This window comes from Microcebus murinus, chromosome 6, assembly GCF_040939455.1.
Source record: "Microcebus murinus isolate Inina chromosome 6, M.murinus_Inina_mat1.0, whole genome shotgun sequence".
In the NCBI taxonomy this organism is placed as follows: domain Eukaryota; kingdom Metazoa; phylum Chordata; class Mammalia; order Primates; family Cheirogaleidae; genus Microcebus; species Microcebus murinus.
In genome coordinates, this window is record NC_134109.1 from 67979218 (window position 1) to 67994438 (window position 15221).

Consider the following 15221-nt stretch of genomic DNA (forward strand, 5'->3'; position numbering starts at 1 on the left):
AGACTGTGCATCTGTTGTGGCACAAAAGCAGGGAAAAGGACAACATCAGAAGTGATTTAGAAAATAAATAAACTGTTCTTTGAAGATGTCTTTAGGAGAAAGGTTATTGCCGAGTACAATAGTTACAAACACTTTTTCAGCAAACCAAGATTCAAGTGATATCACTCCTAGGATTTTTAAAGGAGTTTGAGCATAAGTATGTTCTGTTTTTGGCAATTATAGATAACATGAAAAAATATTGTTGCTTGTTCCACTTGACTGTTTTAGAAAGACATCAACATAGCTCAGAGGCCAAGAGAGAAACAACCTCAACAACTGAGAACCAAAGATTAACATTTGAGGAAAAGTAGATCTTTCAGCCAGGAGGGAGGGTATGGAAGGGCCTTTGGCAGGGTGGGCCAGGGAATGGGGACAGTGTGGAAACCCTGGAGAAACCTCCATTATTCCCAACACATCAGTCTTGCATTCATAAACATTCTTCTTTAATAGTGAGCCTCAAGTGCCTAATTCTGCATGCAATTCCTGAATATCATACTCATAGCATGTGAAGAACACTAGAAATTCATCCATTATGATTTCTTTACATTTCTCATTTTCAGTGAAAATATTCTACATAAAAGGTTTCACTTGTTTTTGTCCACTAAATTTTGCCCCATTATTTTAAAATTAGGGAGCCAACCTTGGCTTATAGCAACTGGAAATTTTATTTAAAAAAAAAAAATAGCAGAAGCCAACACTTAGTACTCACTCTTCTCTAGTTATTGTTCTGAGTGTTGCATATATATTAGCTCATTTGATCTTCACCCCTGTGACATAGTTAGTGTTATTACCTTCCTTTGACAGATGAGCAACCAGGCCTAGAAAGGTTAAATAACGTGTCCCTGCTCACACAGATAGTGAACTGCAGAGCTGGGACAGGAACTGAGCAGCCTGCCTTTAGAGGCTGCTCTTAACTACCATGTTATACTCTCCTAATAGATAACTGACTAGCCTCTACATTGGAAGTATTTTTTTATTTTTTTTTTCCCTGTTTCTTTTTTTTTTTTTTTTTTTTTTTTTTGAGACAGAGTCTCGCTTTGTTGCCCGGGCTAGAGTGAGTGCCGTGGCGTCAGCCTAGCTCACAGCAACCTCAAACTCCTGGGCTCGAGCGATCCTTCTGTCTCAGCCTCCCAGGTAGCTGGGACTACAGGCATGCACCACCATGCCCGGCTAATTTTATATATATATATCAGTTGGCCAATTAATTTCTTTCTATTTATAGTAGAGACGGGGTCTCGCTCAGGCTGGTTTTGAACTCCTGACCTTGAGCAATCCGCCCGCCTCGGCCTCCCAAGAGCTAGGATTACAGGCGTGAGCCACAGCGCCCGGCCTGGAAGTATTTTTTTAAAAAAACCATAATTCACAATTTATTTACAAATTTACTTTCTAGTTGTAGATGAAAATCATCTAAGCAAGCACACAACAGTGATAGCAGTGCACTAATGGAGTTCCTCAGCCTATACATTTTTCTCAGTAATCACAGGGAATAAAATAGGTGAAATCTTGACTCTTTAACTTACTTAGCATAAATTGTTATTTATGCAAAATAAAGAACTCTGAGATAGAGTTCCCATGCCATTCTTACATGTAGAAAAATATCTATATGACTAGTCAGAGCAATGTTGCGAGCCCAAAGACATTTAGAGAAGCTGTTTTAGAAAGTGTATTTAATCTCTTCTATTAGTCCCATGCTTCTTGTCCCAGTTTTTACCACCTACTTGCAATCCCCATAGTGTTATGCTCCCTTTGGCAAGAATTTTTTCTCCTTTTTTTCTACCAGGACTTAGCTAGACAGATTGGAAATCAAATAAATGCTTGTTTGTTTATACAAAGAAGAAAAGTAGTAAGAAAGAAATAAGCATCAAAGCCCCTTGCCAAAAATTAAATAAAACTAGGCAGCCAGGAGAGCAGAAATATTTGGGAACATGTCAGAATCCTTACTGCATAAATATTTCCATTTTAGCAGTACTATCCTGTCTTTGTTTTATATCCAAGCCATTCTGAAACACTTGCCTCTTCTGAGTTTTCTAGGTACCGTAATATGTTCCAGGGACTCCTGGGAGTGTGAAGGCAAAATGTGTCTTTATTTGTGTTGTGAGATAACTTACAAGCAAATCAGAAAGTTTGTTTTTAGCTAACCCCAGACTTTACCACTATACAGTATATACATGTAATGGAATTCAGCTTGTATTTCCAAAATCTATTAAAATAAAAAAGGGGGAAGGGAAAGAAAGTCAGGTGTTAGTTGATTTCTTCTTCCTTCACACTTTAAGGTAAGGGGAAGATGGAAATCCTAAAATGTATTTCTGGAGGATATTTTCAGATTGTGAAATACTTGAAAAACCTGTTATATAAGCCTTTTCAGTATTTTCCAAAGTCAATTAGGTAAGCAATTACTGCTGTTTTGATTGGTTCATATATATGGTCTTATCACCCGATGTATTTAAGGCTGTGAATGTGCCCACAGGAGAATCTCTTGTCTTTGCAGCGACCACACAGTTCTTGTCGATGAGGCCTCCTTAGATCAATGTGTCTTTTCTTTTGAGGACAGGAGCAACGAGACTTTGAACAGGTCTGACATTGGATTGCTTCTACTCGATAAGGGTTAAAACTCTTTTGGCATTTGCAACAGAGTTGTTTGAAATAAACCTTATTAGTTCCAGAAATGCACCACACATAAGCACTCTCCCACCTGGTCTTACAATCTTTACAGTGAAAATAGCCATATTTTGGTTCCAAAAACTGGAAGTTGGGCTTCCGGAGCGTATTGGCGCCTGCGACTCCACGCACCTGTCTGCTCTTCCTTTCCTGAAGGCGGGGGGCATCTTCCTCCTCCAGCTCATCGGGCTGTCCCAGCTCCTCCTGCCTGTCATCTTCTGACTTTGGCGTTGGTGGCTGCTGCTGGCTGGCCTGGGCAGGACCCGGATGCTCCTTGTTGCTCCTGTTGCTCCTTGTTGTCCCCATCAACAAGTAAAGTGGAATTACTATTACTGTAGATCATACTGGGAAGAAGAAAATAAAAGTGGAATTACTGGTTTCTAAGAAATTACTTAGAAATCCCATGGAGTTGAGAAGTTTCTGACTGGAGAATTGCGAAAGCCATTCTTTGTACTTCCTTAGGGACAGGGCAGCTGCTGGGAACAAGACCGAGGCTTCTCTCCCTCCACTGCAATTGTAATTTCACATATTTGGAGGAGACTATCTGTATATCTGTGACATTATCTCACAGAGTGTTTTCTGGCCATTGTTACTTTAGTTGTTTTGCCTGTAATTGCTTGTGCCTTGAATGGAATTAGTCTTGTTTAGTGTCACCAGTAATGGTAGGAAATGTTCTGGTCCACAGTACCTAATATCTTTGTGTTCAGCTGTTTGCAATGTGCTTCATGTGAAGCTGAAACTGGGCAAGGGCTATCTTTATCTAGGTGCACCTTACAGTGAGCAGTGGAAGGACTCTTAGGAGTCCACATTTTGTGAGTAAGTAAATGAAAATGCATTTATTTAGGGGAATACACCATTTAATGAAGTTCTATTATAAATTCACCTATAAGATGAAGTGTCAATCCTATGTAATTCTGTCTTTACATGTCATATGCTTTGAGCATGGGGTGAATTTGTAACTGTGAGTAGTTTATCAAATCCAGGATATTGAGTACAATATCCTGAATGTGGAATTAAACTGAAACCTGCTAACTGTATGGGCAGAAGAGTATCTTGGTCCAATGGTTTCTTATTTCTCTCTTTATGGTAGCTGAATTTTAGCTATGTCTTTTCTAGCAAAATTTACAGAGACAGGAGTTCATCCGGTATTGCTTCCTTGTGTTAATTCCCTGAACTTCCCTTGGGCAGAATAATTGTTCCTTCCTGTAAGTCTGTACCTCTAGCTGTTACTTCTCATAATCTGACATGTTAGACCCAGCCGTGACCTTGTGTGTGTCCTTCACTGATTGTAAGTTCCCCTAGGACCCAGGGTCTGTAGCTTAGGGGATCCTGGGGATCCTTTAGCATCAGACAGGCTAATGAGAATGTAGAAATACCAAACGAGCAACAAGCAATTCTTATTCTTAATGATTAAGAAGTAAATCTTAGTTTTAGGTGGATCATGACCATTGCCACCCTCATTTTTTCTTACTACTCCCTTGGCATTTGAGATTTTATCTATTTCTAAGTGAACTCAAAGGTCTGTATAGTGATTTGTAATTTTTGTGAAGAATAATTGCATTACTGGCTTAAAAATGAGTCACTTAGACTTCCCTTGGAAGATGGTCGACCAGAGACACCCGCTGCCAGATCATCTCAGAAAGAAGAAGGAAAAGTTTTAGATGAAAAAGAAGAACAAACAAACAAACAATCATAGATTGGGTATAATTCTGAAGGAAAAGTGCCAGAACCTACAAGAAATTCCACAGAAGGAAGTTGTGAAGCAGAACAAGAAGGAGCAAGATACTGGCAGAGGTCAATCCCCGAGTGTCTTGGAGTCCAGCGAAAAGGGCAGGTGGAGTGGTTTGTTTTTCCCTCCCTCGCATCTCTGGCAGTCAGAAGACTGCTGAGCTATTAGAGAGCCTTCTTACCCTCATGAGCCCAAAAGCTGCTGCCACCAATGACCTGGGAACTTTTTGAGGATAAAGCACCAGGCTGCCAGCCCCCTTGGGGCGTTTCCCATTAACACAGATCCAAGCCAAGATGGTAGGCGCCATATTGCTTCTCCACCCACTGTGCCCCTTTGTCCCCCCCACGGAGCATCAGCCCATCTGTTTTCATCTTGCTTATTCTCACACAAACATCTCTCAACTCCGGACTGTGGGAGCCACAGGAAGTTGGTGGGTCCCAAGGGATCTGCATGATCCCAGAGCCTGGACATTCCCAGTTAGCTGCCTTCCAAAGAGAGAGGCAGAGATGACCACAGTGCTTGCTTCCTCTATTCAGACTCTATTCCTCTCCTTCCCCTATTCTGCCCCCAGCTGCCGAGAGAGACACTTGAGCCGGGGCTCTCAGGAGCTGCTGCTTACCCTCTGTTGGGGCTTCCACAGAGAACAGGGCTCAGACCTTTTCTCTTAAAGATCTGCATCAGACTATGAGGTGCTTGGATTGTGAGCTCTCTGGTCATCAGCCCTCCCTGGTGCTGCTTGCCTGAACACTCCATCAGAAGAGGGCACATTCTGAAGCAGAGGGACATCAAAACTGCTTGAGCAAGACCAGCACACTTCTCCCTGGCACGGTTAGGAAGTGATCTTCAGAGACCGGTGGACAGGCCTACAGGCCAGACCCTATAGCCCCAGGACTCGATCTTGTTGCTCAGGGGCACAGAGGGGAGATTTCTGAACTAATCTTGGGAGGTGAGGGTTCCCTTATGGGCAGAACTGAAAAGAGAGTGCAGTGTGGGTCCCAGCCACAATGCACTAGTAGAGCACCCCTCCCCCCACAGGAAGGCCATACTCTCAGCCCAGAGCAGGATCCTGAACAGGGAAGCTCCCAGCCCACAGCACCCTCAAAGGGGAGCTCAGCTAGTTTGAGTTCCTGCCTGCTGGCAGACACCAGAGGGAGACCACAGAGTGGAGATGGCAGGTAGAAGAACAAAACCTGTTCCTGACAATCAGATTGTGAATCTAAGATGACCCTGCCTCCACAAGCAGTCTTTCTGGTTGGGTGGAGCCACTTCAGCCCCTCCTTCATGGCTTTACCCAGAAACTGGAAGCAGATCTTTGACCCCTGCTGTAACAGCTACCTTATCAGCATTTGTGGAGCCTGAGGGCAGGCTCACCCTACCTATCCTGGCCAGCCATGCTCCCTCACATGTTTTTGCTGTGATGAGGAAGAAGGACTCATCTGGGAGTTCCAGGGCCCCACCCACCACCGGAGGCATTTGAGTGCTTCTCCTGAGGGACTAGAGCCCATCACAAGTCTCCCAAACAACACTGAAGCTTGTTTCTTCCAGCATCACCTACTGACAGGGAGGTCAATTTGCACAGTATTTGCCAACTCAGTCATACAGGGTGTGGCTGATTCTTACCCACAAGCACCACCTGCTGGCTCAGAGATTAAACTGGGTGTGCTGATACAATTCACACTCTTAAGACCACAGGGCTGGAGAAAAAGAAAGTATCTCAGAGACCTCCATCCTCCCTCATTAAAGAGAGACAGGAAACCTTCCCACACACATAGCTCACCACTGCTATAGCCTACAAACAACTAGCAGCTAAGAAAACCACCAGACCAAGGATATCTGTAACCAAGGTATCCATCCAAAAGCCAAACTGAAGTCAAAAGTTCTTACCCAACTTATGCTACAGACACTCCTTTACAAGTGAGAGGGAAGGGGAAAAAAAGCCCCATCTAAACAAAAGAAAATACAAAAATGAAAAGTGACAGTTGCCCCAGAAGAGAAGGAATCAGTGAGAGAATGCCAGAAGTATGAAAAATCAGAATGAAAGCACACCTCCAAAAGGGAAAACCAGCTCTCTAGTAATGAATACCAACCAAAATGAAAACATTGAAATGACAGATAAAGAATTCCAAATATGAATTGTAAGGAAGCTCAATGAAATCCAAGAGAAAATGGAAAACAAACTCAAAGAAACCTGAAAAACAATTCAGGAAATGAATGAAAAACTCACTAAAGAGATCAATATATAAATAAAAATAGAACTTCTGGAAATGAAAAATTCATTTGAGGAAATACAAAACACAATGGAAAGTTTTAAGCATAGACTAGACCAGGAAGAAGAATCTTAGAGCTTGAAGAAAACTCTTTTGAATTAACTCAGTCAAAAACAAAGAATGGAGAAGTCAGAGGAATTAACAAAGCCTACAAGAAATATGGGATTACGCAAAACAGCCAAATATAGGAATCATAGACATCCCTGCAGGTAAAGAAGAAAATGCACAAGGGCTGGAAAACCTATCTGAGGGAATAATTGAGGAAAATTTCCCTGGTCTTGTTAGAGATTTATACATCCAGGTATAAGAAGCTCAACAAACACCTGGGAGATTCATTACAAAGAGGCAATCACCGTCATCAGACTGGCCAAAATCAACATGAAGGAGGAACTCCTGTGAGCCACGAGGTGAAAACATCAAGTAACTTACAAAGGTAAAATCCATCAGGCTAACTGCAGACTTCTCAACTGAGACCTTACAAGCCAGAGGGGATTGGGGTCCCATCTTCAGTCTCCTTAAACAGAACAACTGCCAGCCTAGAATTTTGTATCCTTCAAAACTAAGTTTCATATATGAAGTAAAAACAAAGACTTTTCCAGGCAAGCAAACACTGAGGAAATTTGTCAAGACCATATCTGCCCTACAGAAATAATCAGAATGGCATTATACATGGATCAGCACAATAGACACCCACTAGGGTAAAACTGCCCAAAAGCTAAAGCTCGGAGCTCCAATAAAACAATAGCACAAGTGAAATGACAAAGCAATAAGGTACTACCCACCATGATGAACAGAAGAGCATCCCACATATCAATTCTATCAATCAATGTGAACAGTCTAAATGCCCCACCCAAGAGACACAGGCTAGCTGAATAGATGAAAAAATACAACCCAACTATCTTCTGTCTCCAGGAAAAATACCTAAACCACAAGGACTCATACAGACTCAAAGTGAAGCAGTGGGGGGAAAAAAGAAGAAATGAGTCACTTAGTTTATTGTGAATATACCTGTCAACCACTCAGCATCTCCATCATCAGTTCAGTTTTGGTCTGTATTTATCCTAGAATAAGAAGAACTTTTCTGGGCCATTTTCACAAAAATATAAACTGCTAATAAAGCAAAGTGAAGAGACAAAATAAATTAATGATCCATGCATATATGGAAACTTAATGTCTTACAGGTGGCATTAAAGGGCAAAGGTAGGCTAACTCCTCAGTAATTGGAACCATGACATGTGATTATTCATAATGAGAAGACAGTGGACCTCTAGCTTATATCATGTGCAGAAATCAATTCTGTGGATTAAAGATCTAAATGTAAAAAGAGCAAAGCTTTAAAGCTTTTAGCACAAAATATGTAGACGTATATTTTTATTTCTCAGAGTAAAGAAGGATTCCTTGAACAACTACAAAAAGGACAGATTGTAAAGGCAAAGATTGTTAATTTGACTGCATTAAAAGTGCCTCTGTACACTAAAACCACCATAAACAGACTGAAAAAATGGCCACATGCAAGGGAGAGATATTTGCAAGTTTGTGTAATTGACAAAGAAATAAAATATAAGAATTGCTGTAGAACAATAAAAACAACTCAGTATAAAATGGGCAAAAGCTATGACCAGGTAGCTGAAAGAAGAGGAAATGCAAATAATCAGTAAACATGAAAGATACTCAGCCTCACTAGTAATCAAGAAATGGGATGCCATTTCACACTCATCAGATTGGAAAAAGTTTCTGAAGTTTGGTAGAACAAGCATTGGTAAGGGCGGAGCTCTAATACATTGAATAGGAATTTAAATTGATATAACCACTTTGGAGAACTGTTTGGCAAAACCTTCTAAAGTTTAAGATGTGCTTATAGGGCTCAGCTTATACCCTAGAGAAATGAGCATGTTCACAAGAAACATGAAAAAGAACTTTTAGGACAACAGTGCTTATAATATTGAGAACTTGAATATAACTATCTGTAAATAGGAAAATGGATTTAAAATTGTGATATTTTAAATAAAATAAAATACTATACAGCAATAAAAAAATAACTAAAGCTACATTAATTAATAAGTTCTACAAACATAATGTTAAGCATAAATGCTAGTTGCAGAAGGATATATTTCCTGTACTGCCATTTTTATAAAATTTTACAAATATAAAAAGTATTATATGTTATATAGGATTAGTATATATATATATATATATATACATATTTATGTATAAAAAAAGAACAATGACATGTATGGGCATTACAAACATCAAATTTAGATTTTTGGTCACCTTTCCTGGTGGCAGGGGAAATATCACAAATGGATACATAAAGATATCTATGGTTATGGATTATTTCTTATATTGGATCATGGATACTTGAATATTTGTTATTTGTTCTCTATATGTTTTTATATAGCTCAGTTTGATATAATGTTATTTTTAAATATATATATTTTAATTGACATGTAATAATTTTGCATATTCATGGGGTACAATGTGAATTTTTTTTAAGTTTCAGAGTATTATAGGGGTACAGATGTTTTGGGTTACATGGATTGCTTTTGCAATGCTTGAGTCCAGGTTAAATGTATGCCCATCACCCAGATAGTCTTTATTGTACCCATTAGGTAAGTTTTCACCTTCCCCTCACCCCTGCTTGACTTCCACTGAGTTTTACTTCCCTCTGTGCACGTATGTGCTCATCAGTTAGTTCCAGTTTAACAGTGACTACATGTGGTGTTTGCTTTTCCATTCTTTAGACACTTCACTTAGGATAACGGTCTCCAGTTCCATGCAAATTGTTGCAAAAGGCCTTAATACATCCTTCTTCATGGCTGATTAGTACTCCATGGTGTACCTATACCATATTTTGTTAATCCACTCATGAAGTGATGGGCATTTGGGTTGATTTCACATCTTTGCAATTTTGAATTGTGCTGCAATAAACATTTGAGTGCAGGTGTCTTTTTGATAAAATGACTTCTTTTCCTTTGGGTAGATACCCAGCAGTGGGATTGCTGGATCACATGGTAGTTCTATTTTTAGTTCTTTGAGAACTCTCCATGCTGTTTTCCATAGAGATTGTACTAATTTGCAGTCCCACCAAGAGTGTATAAGCATTCGTTTCTCTCTGCATCCATGCCAGCATCTATTGTTCTTGGACTTTTTAATAAAAGCCATTCAAACTGGGGTAAGGTGATATCTCATTGTGGCTGAATGTCAGAAATATTTCATATTAAAAATAAAAATGCAAGCAAAAGGAAGAAATACTTAACTGAGAGATAAAAATTAGGTTAAAGATTAGAATATTGAATTCAGAGTGGCTCAAATCTGTGGCATAAAGTCCATCATTGAATTTGATATGCCATTCTTTCATTTAAATTCATTAATGACCAGAATCATCTTCTCTATTATTATAACTAAAGTGCATACTTGGGGGTGGTGATGGCATGGACTTCTTGGGAGGTTTCTCTAATGTGTCAAAGATCCACTCTGCTTAAAGTGGAGTAAGCGAGGATTACTTCCTAGGCAGGTGGGTGCAAAATAATGAGTCATGGTCACCAAATAGAAGGATGCATTTATCTGGTGTCCAGGCTGCTGTTGGAAATGACAGCATCCCCATGTACTTGCAGGAATTGGAAGATTGTAGAGATATGCTCTTAGGAGAATTTTGAAAACAAGCAGAATTCCAGCCACTAAGATTTAGTAAGAGGAAAAGAGATTATCTTTACAGAGTTGATAGCCTTGCTGTGGCAAGAGGGAGATCTACCTTTGGCTAAGCAGATTAAGGAAAGGGAAAATAATGGCATCAATAGCTCTGCTAGGTGAGAGCAGCTGCAGTGTTGGGAACACATCTGATCAGGAATCAAAACAGGGGAATCACTGCTCCCAGCTCCCCCCCCCCCCTCGTTAACTGGGTACCTCTGCAGAGGTCACTTACTTCCTCTGAGCATCAGTTTCTCATCTATGAAGTTAGGGAGTTGGTTTTCATAACACACAAGCCTCCCTTTAATCCTGAGATTCTTCGCTAATTTTCCATCAAGGATTTGCTGGAGAGAGGGAAGAGTGAGGGAGAGGAGGTAAAAGGGAGGAGGTAGGAGATAAATAAGGGACAGAGGACTTAACAGAAGAGTTGGAGCATGACTCATTCTGGGGACGTGGCTGCTGACGCAGTAAATCAGACTGTGCAAAGACTCAGGTAAACGACTGCTGTGTGAAAGCAGTGCTGGCAAGGCCTGGAATGGGATGCATGGTATTCTGAAAAAACGAGGGTTGGGAGGGAATGAAGATCGAGGAATGTGGGAGTCCACTGAGTGTCTTGCCAAGGCTGATGGTGGTGGGGCTGCAGAAAGGAGCACAGAGACCAGCAATGGAAAGGGTGGGATGTGGGGCCAATTTTGAAACAAGAAAGAGCTGAAACATGAAAGGAAGGATTGGGATTTTTTTTTTTTTTAGCTATTATTTAAAAATATAGCAGGAAAGGCCATAGTCAATAAAATGGGCTAAAATAGGCAGATGGGAGCAGTTTCCTTCCTATGAGAAAATGACTGTAATTTGCTGCCTGGCTTTCCCAAGCCGCAGGGACTCCTGCATGTGCCTGTGCAGAGTGGATCGTTGTTCTGAAGGAAAAGCAACAGGCCTTGCAGTTGGCATTAAACCGGGTAGCTCCTACTGTTTTAATGCCAGTTGATTCTAAACTTTGAATTGGTTTGGCATCCTACCCTCTTATAGTAAAGTAGTATTTAAACAAAAAGAAAGAACTTAAGCACTAAACAGATACCTTTTGATATTCAAAAAGAAAAGATATTATGTAGGTTGAATTAAGCCAATGCTTTGTAGTATGTGTGTTTGCAAATATTGGAAAATTTTAGTAAAATTGCATTTCTTAGAAGATAACTATAAATTTCTTCGCAGAGATCACACTCTGCTCTAAGCACCTTATTGAACCATTAGGGAGCCCTCAAATAGTTTCCTGGTTGAAGCTGGGATTATATACCTCATACCAGGTTTGCTTTGTTCAACAGAATGAAAACAGTAGTAATTGTTACCTTTCATTGAGATATTGTATTATATGTACGGTGTTGTATTAATTATTTCACAAATACTTCTTTGGCTCCCCACCACATCCCTGTGAGGTAAGTGATGCTATTCCCATTTTATAGATAAGAAAGATGTGGTTTAAAAAGATTACAAAGCTAGCCTACTAAGTGGCAGTTACTAAAAGATCAAGCCTATTTGAAACCAGGTCTCTGACTGCGAAGCCAGGTTTATTAAGTATTAAACCCTTGTGTTGTGTTTGTTGCACAGGCAGCAATACATCCCACATACCGGATTTCTAGATCTTTTGTTTGCATCATCTCATGTGGTCATGGCGTGTGCTGCTATATGGATAATAGGGCTCATTTTCCTGTTTCCCAGAAACAAGCAAAACAGACCACAGTTTGTGGGAAAAGACAGTCTCTCCTTGTGGATATGAGTTCCTTGGCAAACCCTTCATACTATTCTGGGAAAGGCTAAACCTCTAAGGACAATTGATACAGAAGGCAAGAGACTGTGAAATGGTTTAGGGGCCTGAAGGACGTGGTGTCGAGGAGGCGCTGGGGTGGGGGCAGGTAAGGAAGACTGGGACCAGACTTGTTGAGGAGCTCTTGGAGCAGCATGGCTCCTCCCGGGCCAAGGCCTTGCCAGCTAGCAGAATTCTTCCCATTCAAGTAGAGTATGGTGAGTTGTATTTAGAAAGAGAAAAAGAATAGCTAGAAATGTGCAGTTAGCCTTGAGTTTCATTCTCACCAAGCTAGAAAAATGATATTTAAACTATTACCAGCAAGAAAGTATTACATACCCCCTGAAGAATCAACTCAGCATTTTGGAAATGAGAAAGAGAAGATGTGGTGTTGATCAGATGTTAAACATAGTTAAGGATTTTAATGAGCAAATATTTTCAAACTATCAGGAAAAAAACATTAAAAAATGAAGTGTAAATGATACCCTTGTTATTTTAGAAAATGGCCACAGCTAACACTTCTTTAAAAAAAATTAGTGTACAAAAATGAGAACATTTACACACCTTCCTCCATATGTGTTTTGAGTATAGAGTTCCTAATTCTTTCTTTGCATTATGAATACTAGGAGCAAGTACACTGGTGAGTGTCAAGATGGGTTTGTGGTGCTTTCTGACACCTAGATACTGTTGAATGTTCTGTCCTAAAGCTATGCATAAAAATCACAAAAACATTTTAAAGGCTCTAGATATCAATCTCTGGAAATCTGAACTTTTCCCAAGGTTTCTCTCTTTTCACTTTACATTTTTTGGTAGGCCACAAATGAAACTTCTGTAATATTCAATATGACCTAATTTCTCTCTCTTAGATCCTGTCATATGTCTAGCTATTTCTTTATTGCAAGCATACTGTCATAGTTTAGGCTCTTGGGTACCATAAGCAAGTAAAGATTATAAGAAATTAGCCTATCACCCACCTACACCATCCTTAACTAAGTATGCATGCCTCACCTTCGCCCACTACTGTGTCCACTGACAAATATTCGTTTATTTCATTAACCAAGTCACTGTACTACACAAAGAAAATTAAGTGTGTGGCGGCAGAGTCACAGGTGTGAAGTATATTCACAGGTTTGTTAAAATTGTCATAGATTGGACATGATCACTCCTCCAGATCCCAAGTGGGAGGTGAATTTAATCTGAGGTATTTAGCAACTTGAGGGACATTTGATTAAAAATAAAATCACCTCTTCACCTTCTTTCTGAAGAGAAATAATTCTTCTTTAAGGAAAGCTGATGAACCCTAAAGGTAACTTAAATTTTGTTTTTTTATTTTTGGCATTTATTCATCATTTGTTAAAACATTCAAGATGTTTTTGTGAAGAACTGGGAAATGAAACACTACACATTCCTGCCAGTGTATTTGTTATAGGGTAATTTTTCCTTCTTAAAGAGTGGCTTACTTTGTTGACCAGGCCAAAGGCAGAGTGGCCTGATCATAGCTCCCTGTAACCTCAAATGCCTAGGCTCATACAATCCTCCTGTCTCCACCTCCCAAGTAGCTGGAACTACAGGCACGGGCCACCACATGCAGCTAATTTTATTTATATTTTTGTACAGATGGGGACTTGCTATATTGCCCATGCTGTTCTCAACTCCTGGCCTAAAGTGATCCTCCCACCTTGGCCTCCCAAAGGGCTAGTATTATAAGCATAAGCCACCGTGCCTGGCCTCTTTATATATTCCTGGTATAAGTCCCTCACCAAATATGTGGTTAGCAAATATTTTCTCCCATTCTGTAGGTTGTCTTCTCACTTTATTGATTGATTTCTTTCAGGCACAAAGTTTTTAATTTTGTTGAAATCCAATTTATTTTTTTTCTTTTGTCTCTTGGGCTTTTAGTGCCCTAAGAAACTTTATCCAAAGGTCACATAGATTTATATCTACATCTTTGAAGTTTTAGCTCTTACATTTATGTCTGTGGTTAATTTTGAGTTAATTTTTATTTTAATATATAGCATGAGGTAGGTGTCCAACTTCATTCTTTAGTGTATGGATATCCAGTTTCCCAAACCTGGGATGCTTGATTTCTAATTTAAAATTTTGACCTCCCAGACATTGTCTTTGAGTATTTTGGGTGCTGTTGGTGTTTGGGGAAGGCTGTTGCTAAAGCTGCATTCCATGTTTGGAACCTACTGTGCACCGTGGTAACAGCCCTTTCTCACAGTCCTCTTCAACGAGGAATGTGTGATCATCCTTCTCTTCCCACATGGGTTGCTGGTACCTTGTCAAAAAGTGTGCAAAATATAGGAAACCAAATATACTTTTGCCTATCCCATTTTGTTATCTTTTCTTCTAGTTTTTGTTTCATTCCTGAGAGTATGGGGTTTTTCTACAAGATCATTACATGAGTTGCTATGATTAGGAATAACGTTGAACGAGGATTTTAGCGTACTTTTACCACACTAATTTAGAGTTCAACGCCTTAACTTCCTGGAAATAAGCAAGTGGATGAGGAGCACAATTGCATTTTCTTCCTCCTACAATAGTTTTCTGGATTTTTCTCAGCTACTCTTAAATCATGAGATTGCTCTGTGCCAACCCTGGTTTGTCCATGACAGGATGACCTCAGGACATCTGGTCTAGGAATGTCATATTTGTGTCTGAGAATTAACTACCTCTAATTCCTAAGGTGAAGAAGTCCATACTCTGAATCCAGGGTTGTAAAGAGCTGTTTGTCCATGAATCACATTTTGAGAATTCAAGTCCCCAGGGGTCACAGATCCTAGAGATAATTCAGACACTGGGAAACTTTGGAGGTATTCTACTCCAGAACCCTGAGTTCTCCCTAAAATTTTCTGGAGATCAAAAAAGATTTTTTAAATAAAATACTCCCCACTCACCCTGCAAAACAAATTCCAGACATCCTCCTACAGCTGTAGTCAGGTAGAGATTAAACTTTTTAAAGAAATTTAAATTATCCCTTAAAATAATCTGCAGAAAATTTGCTATTTTAGTTACACAGTTGCAAAGGCTAGATTTTTAT

General features: G+C 39.8%; 2 protein-coding genes across 3 annotated transcripts in view; one reads left to right on the top strand and one right to left on the bottom strand.

Annotated features, from left to right (window-relative positions):
- Window positions 1-15221, top strand: part of STXBP6 (syntaxin binding protein 6) — a 242792-nt gene that overhangs the window by 118095 nt on the left and 109476 nt on the right. The window lies entirely within an intron of this gene.
- On the bottom strand, window positions 2470-3003 carry LOC105864429 (protein ZAR1-like). The gene has a single exon (XM_076003640.1). It carries the CDS (start codon window positions 3001-3003, stop codon window positions 2470-2472), a length of 534 nt encoding a protein of 177 aa, XP_075859755.1.